Here is a 6,981-nt window from a genome sequence, read left to right on the forward strand (position 1 = left end):
GGATGCTGGCCTAGGTCTTCAAGGTATAGCAGCGTGGCTCAAAGTCCTGGTTACATTCAGGCTATATCGCACCAGGTTCTGTTTCTATCTCTTTCCCTACCATGAGCCCCTCAACGGTAGAGACTGTGTTTCCAGCTTTGGCTTTCCCACTGGCTGTCAAAGTGCCTGTCATTTCATACATATCTGGTGAATAAATGATTGAATGAATGATTGAATGAATGAATGAATGAATGAGTGAATCCCCCTTCACCCTTTGCAGAGATGGTTGTCTTCTTCTGATATACCAAAATGTGGTTAATAGATAAATTGCTTCATGAAACACTGAATTTAATCTTTGCCATTTCTATACATCATAAAGGAATATTTTATTTTTTATAATATTTATTCTTTTTTAAAAATTTATTTATCTTCCTTTTTTTTGGGGGGCGGTGCTGCATCGGGTCTTAGTTGCGGCACATGGGATCTTCATTGAGGCACGCGGGATCTCTTCGTTCCAGCGCTCGGGTTTCTATCTAGTTGTGGTGTGCGGGTTTTCTCTCTCTAGTTGAGGCACGCGGGCTCCAGAGTGTGTGGGCTCTGTAGTTTGCAGCACGTGGGCTCTCTTGTTGAGGCTTGCACACTCAATAGTTGTGGCACGCGGGCTTAGTTGCCCCGCGGCATGTGGGATCGTAGTTCCCAGACCAGGGATCAAACCCACGTCCCCTGCATTGGAATGTGGATTCTTTACCACTGGACCACCAGGGAAGTCCCATAAAGGAATATTTTAAACTAAGAGATAAGGGTCAGGTCACCGAGGCAGAAGCTCAGGACATTCTCCCAGACATATTGAGATATTTTTCTCAGTGATGAAAAGCCCAGCTTGCTTCCTGTTTTCACTTACATCTTCAACTCTGAGCGTTTGCTGTATATATGTCTTGTGACATGTTATGTCAGCTGTGATGAGGCTCACATCACAAGTAGATGACAACCTTGGAAGAAGATCCCTGGACAAGTTCTCACTCTGGGAAGTACTGGCTGTTTTGAAAGTTCTGAGCCTTGAACTAGTCACCATCTATTTACTCAAGAGTAATAGCAAGAGAAAGAAAGAAGAGATAAGGAGAAAGAAGAGAGAGAAGATCCTGCTCCTTCACCTGCCCCTTTATCGAGGGCAAAGGAAAGACAAAGAAAAAAGATGAGGGCAAGGCTATTGAGTGTGGACCTTAAGCTTGAGATAAAAGGGTCTCCTTATTACGACCAGGATGTCATAAGCATTTTTAAAAATATCCAAATAACATTGTTCTTCCACATCATCACCTTCTGAGTTATGAAAATATCCCATTGGTATTGTTAGTAAAAAAAATTTTTTAGGGGAAAAATAAAGACCTAGACTTTTTTTTTTTTTTCAGTTTAATCATACACCTCATTCCCCAGACATGGCTGTGAGGACTCTGGGTTGTCCAAAAACTCATCTCTTCCTTCAAGGATAGAGGTTTGTCACCACTGAGGATATGCTATGAGTTAGGTAGGCGTGACTCAGCGAGGAAGCCTGGAAGGGTCAGCAGCAGTGGAGCCATGTGAGGCTGCCTCTGGACAAGCAAAGTCCTATCTGTCCATCACTGACATGCAGCAGGTATGCAGTAAGGGTATGATGAATGAATGAGTGACTGAGAAAGACTACCAATGCATATGGAATTGTAAGTTGGGCAACGTGTGTGAAAAACTAGAAAAAAGAAGCCCAATTTTTTCATTCTTTTGGTCTCACGTTGAACCTGAAAATGGCATTTCCAGGTGCTTCTCCAGGAAGCCATACCACGGGAGTAAGAGGATTAGAGCCAGCACCTGACTCTATCCGGACACTCCAGCACTTTCAAAAACAGCACCAGAGTCCTAGTGGATTTGAAAAAAAATTTAGGGAAAAAAATGCCAAAATTCTGCCCTTCAAATAAAGACTACAAACTGTTTTTTGTGCACACTGATAAAACCTCAGCCTTGGGAGGTTGTATTAGTTTCCTAAGGTTGCTGTAACCAAGTACCACAAATTTGATGGCTTAAAACAATAGAAATTTATTGTCTTACAGTTCCAGAGTCTAGAAGTCCAAAATCAAGGTCTCAGAAGAGCCACAGTCCCTCTGAAACATGCAGGAAAACCCCTCCTTGTTTCTTCCTAGCTTCTCGTGGTTTTCTGGCAATCCCTGGCACTCCTTGGCTTGCTGCTCCATCTCTCCGATCTCTGTCTTCATCTTCACATCGCCTTCTCCCAGTGTGTCTGTCTTCACATGACCATCTTCTTATAAGGACACCAGTCATATTGGATTAGGGGTCCTTCCTACTCAGCTATTACAACTTAACTAATCACATCTGCAATGACCTCTTTCTAAATAAGGTCAGATTCTGAGGTGCTGGAGTTAAGATTTCAACATATGCTTTTGTGGGTAACATAACACAATTCCTAACAGAGGCATTTTTGGAACATGGTACAAGTAAAACAGGATTCAGTGACTCAATTGACCCAGAGAACCAAATTGTTACCTGCTTGGCCACTACCTTCTGAAAGTCAATACAAATCATCAGGCTCCAGTTGATCCAATTTCCCAGTATATTAGCCAAGACTGATTGGCCAAACCTTTCTGTCCTGCTGGTTTTTAGAACTCTAACTCCAGGGTCATGCTAACTGTGGGTCACTCATTTCCGGGAGACAATATTTCTCTGCCTTTTCTTCCTGAGCAGAAACTCTATGATCAAAGATGCATCACTAGGGCAAAAAAGTCATTTACCTGTCAATTTCTGGCGCTTTGTGGTAAGAAATAGTTTGAGTTCCAGGGTTGGCAATGCCACTGATGCTATATCAATGCTTCCCATTTTTATTTACATCATGACACACAGTAGGGGTTGGGGGGAAAGGTAGGATTTATAAAGCCTGGGGAAAGGGACAGGGCCCCTCTAGCCACCGCAGGCCCTGTCCAGCTTTCTAAAGACTAAGGAGATCACCACCTCAGGCCACCCGGCACCTAGCTACTCATGGACACTGGGAGGGAAGCCTGGGTCTAGACAATTGTACTCAGATGTCACCTTAGAGGCAGGACTCTGACTCCACCACCACCATTCCCCCCTCAGTGGATCTTCATTTGGTGTCTCTAGACTTTTTCCTCATATGCACGAACACCTGACTCAACTGAATAAAAGGAAAGAACTGACCTAAATTATACCACCTCCATGAAGAATGACCACAGTTCTAATTCCTTAGGGGAGGAAATTGTTCACAGGTAGAATAGATCTAAGGTGTCTAAGATGACAAAGCAGCCCAGTGCCTGGTCCAGGATCAGAGCTAGAACCCATGACCACAGTCTTCTTCTCCAGGTTGGAGTCCTTCCTCACGGATGATGGAGGTCTCAGCACAGAAGAGATGGCTGGTTTGTGAGCAGGGAATGGGCTCTTATGAAGCCTCTATCCTGGATTGTCAGCTTCCCTAGGCTGCAGTTTCCTGAAGTAGCAATATCTCCTGAAAGGCACGGATACCTCGCAAGTGCCTCCTCCCCCAGGCAGCCCTCCTTGACCATCTAGTCTGAATCTGGTGACCCTTCTCTGTACTCTGGAAGTCACTTTCACCATGGCACCTATTGTGCTATAGACTGACTGTCTCTCTTCCCAGGCTGCAAGCTCCTGGCTCTTACATTCCTTTTATTGCCTACAATTAGTCCCAGGTAGGCACACAATCTTACTGAATAAAATGAGTGTCACAAATCACTTTGTGGGCAGTGGATGACTACTTCCACAAGCCAGCCTCCTTAAAAACCACACAGTTTCTGCTTGGTGCCCTTAACCTCTCCCTGTCTGCTCACACCTGGTTCCAGGCAGCTATAAAATTGGCTGTGCTCTTAAACTCAGGAAATACCCTGGCTCCTCCTCCTTCCTGCCAAGCCCTCTTGCTCAATTCAGGTTTCCTCAGTTTCCATGGGTCGCCACCTACCAGGATCTTCCCACTGAGAAGTGACTGTCTTGAAAGGCACTGGTGACACCTCTGCCCATGGGTGTCTCCTCCTGCTCATTCCTCACTCCTCCCTTGCAGCTCATATGTGGGCCAAGCCTGGCCACCCCACCCAGGTCAGTACCTGGGGCCTCGGGCTCCTGCTTATCAGGGAGAGGGTATCGGGCTGTCAGTGACCTCCATTCACCTATTCATTCATTTATTTATGTCTCTCCTAATTTATTTATGTATTTACTATAACAGCTTTATTGAGATATAATTAACATAACCATAAAATCCACCCCTTTAAAGTGTGCAATTCAGCAGTTTTAATATATTCACAGAATTGTGCAACTATCACCACTACCTAATTCCAGAATATTTTCATCAACCCTGAAAAGAATCCCCAAACCCATCCCCTTCCCATTCCCGCCCCCCCAAGGCCTTGGCAACCACTAATCTACTTTCTATCTCTATGGATTTGCCTATTCTAGACTAGCTATGTCATATAAATGGAATCATATAATACGTGGCCTTTTATATCTAGCTTTTCTCACTAAGCATAATGTTTTCAAGGTTCATTTACCGTAATATTTATCAGTAGTTCATTCCTTTTTAGAGATGAATAATATTCCACTGTAGAGGCACAACGCATTTTTATTTATTCATTCATTAGTTGGTGGACATTTGAGTTGTTTCCACTTTTTGGCTATTTGAATAATGCTACTATGAACATTCACGTGCAAGTTTTTATGTAAACATATGTTTTCAATTCTCTTGGGTATATACCTAGGAGTGGAATTGCTGGGTCACAAAGTAACTTTTTGTTCAACTTTTTGAGGAACTGCTAGCCTGTTTTCTAAAGAGGCTGTACCATTTCACAGTCCCACTAACAATATATGAGAGTCCAGTTTCTCCATATCCTTGCCAATACTTGTGATTATCTGTATTATTTTAACCATTCTAGTGGTATGAAGTGGTATCTCATTGTGGTTTTGATTTGCATTTCCCTGATGGCTAATGATGTGGAGTATCTTTTCATGTGCTTATGGATATGTCTATTTAATTCCTTTGCCTACTTTAAAAATTGAGTTATTTGTTTTTTTATTGTTGAATTGTAAGAATTTTTAGGGACTTCCCTGGTGGTCCAGTGGCTAAGACTCCATGCTCCCAATGCAGGGGACCCGGGTTCGATCCCTGGTCAGGGAACTAGATCCCACATGCCTCAACTAAAGATCCTGCATGCCACAATGAAGATCCCAAGATCCCGTGTGCTGCAACTAAGACCTGGCACAGCCAAATAAATAAATAAGTAAATAAATTTTTTTAAAGAGTTTTTATATATTCTGGCTACAAGTCCCTTATCAGATATATGATTTGCAAATATTTCCTTCCATTCTGTGGGTTGTCTTTTCACTTTTGAGATGTTCTTTGAAGCACAAAAGTTTTTTTGTTTTTTGTTTTTTTTTTCTGAAAACAAGTTTTATTTAAATAAGGGTTTAAATACATTACATAACATTAAAACTGAAGGGGAAAAAAAACCCAAAAAAACCCAAAAACCAGTTTGTTACTTCACATGGCATTGGGCAGCTGTTGCTAGTAAGTTGCGAGCTCTACAGCTACATGACTGATACATCGGTTTGAAATTTGTTCCCTTGTCAAAAGTTTAACTCTGATAGAAGGTTGGCCTCACATTCTAGTTTGGACATCAATCAGCTAGGATACGTCTGGTCAAAAAGACCTTGGTGGCAGGCCAGATGTCCTCTCACCTCAACAGAATGAAGGTGGCTGCTCTAAGCTCTGCCCACCTGGTCACGTTGGAGATACCAGGGGATCTTTCCCCTGATGATCAAAGACTCCCTCTAGCAGTACAGCTGCCGTCGCTGCCTCACCCCATCCTCCACTCTCAGCTTCACCGAGGGCTGTTCAGGTGGCGACATTCTCTTAGGGCAGGGAACTGTGTAGAGGGATTGCTGAGGAGCTTCAGGCCAGACATAGCCGTCTGTGATCTTGGGGCTCTGGACTTGGCTGAAACATCACTGTTATTGCTTTGTTTCAGGCTGGACACTGCCAGGTGCCTACTGCTTGACCTCTGTTTAAATGAGGGACTTCAAGACTAGACAGCATGGCTCTTTTCAGTTTATTGCATGAAGGAGTTTCACTAGTCCAAGTTAAAAGCAGACCCCAAATGGTTACATTACACAGACTGTGAGGTTTTTAAACTTGTGACAAGGGACAGAAGGAAAATTCTACTCATTGCAAGGAAATCCTCACTTAAGCTTCAGTGAGCCAGAAGCACTTAAAACCCATGAAGCTTCAGCTGATCGTCCTTAGCCAGTCCAATCTCTACACGGAACTGGCATATGTTCTTGCGCTGGTCACCCTGTAGCTGAATTACTTCTCCATATTCTGGATGCTCAATTACAGTACCATTGCAGGCAAATTTCTTCTCAAACGCCTTCACTAGTTTCTTTTTATCGTAATCATCAGCGATCCCTTGGACAGTAGTAAGGGTCTTCCTGCCGTTCCTCTGTTGAATTCTTATATGGATATAATCCTCAGTGCCAGCAGGAAGCAGATCATCACCCTTACTTGCATCAGCAAAGGGGTCGAAAGAGTGGAGGTTCTGGATAGCGGACATACGATACGATTCCTTTTCCTCGGTGGAAACGGCCTGCGGAAGGCGGCGGCTGGAGAAGGCAGGGGGGGGGACGGAGCGTCGGGAAGCGAGGGGGCTCAAGGGGGAGGCTGCTGAGTCCTGGGCGGCGGCTCAGTGACTGGGACCAGCACAAAAGTTTTAATTTTAGTGAAATCCAATTTATTTATTTTTTTCTTTTGTCACTTGTGCTTTTGATGTGATAGCTGACAAACTATTGCCTAATCCTCAGTCATGAAGATTTACTTCTCTGTTTTCTAGGAGTTTTATAGTTTTTAGCTCTAACATTTAGATTCACAATCCCCTCCCTTCATTGGTTTATCATCTCCCAAAGATAAATGCATTTTACAGCACATTCGTTTGGTGTAATAGTCTCTGCATC

General features: G+C 43.5%; 1 protein-coding gene across 1 annotated transcript; it reads right to left on the minus strand.

Annotated features, from left to right (window-relative positions):
• Positions 1-5,691: 5,691 nt before the first annotated feature.
• On the minus strand, positions 5,692-6,718 carry LOC130707635 (eukaryotic translation initiation factor 1-like). The gene has a single exon (XM_057543551.1). The coding sequence runs from the start codon at positions 6,582-6,584 to the stop codon at positions 6,243-6,245; it is 342 nt and encodes a 113-aa protein (XP_057399534.1). The 5' UTR covers positions 6,585-6,718; the 3' UTR covers positions 5,692-6,242.
• Positions 6,719-6,981: the final 263 nt, after the last annotated feature.

This window comes from Balaenoptera acutorostrata, chromosome 3, assembly GCF_949987535.1.
Source record: "Balaenoptera acutorostrata chromosome 3, mBalAcu1.1, whole genome shotgun sequence".
In the NCBI taxonomy this organism is placed as follows: Eukaryota; Metazoa; Chordata; class Mammalia; order Artiodactyla; family Balaenopteridae; genus Balaenoptera; species Balaenoptera acutorostrata.

Excerpts from the sequence above, each read along its gene's own strand:
- LOC130707635 (XM_057543551.1), bottom strand. The coding sequence starts at position 6,584 with ATGTCCGCTATCCAGAACCTCCACTCTTTCGACCCCTTTGCTGATGCA.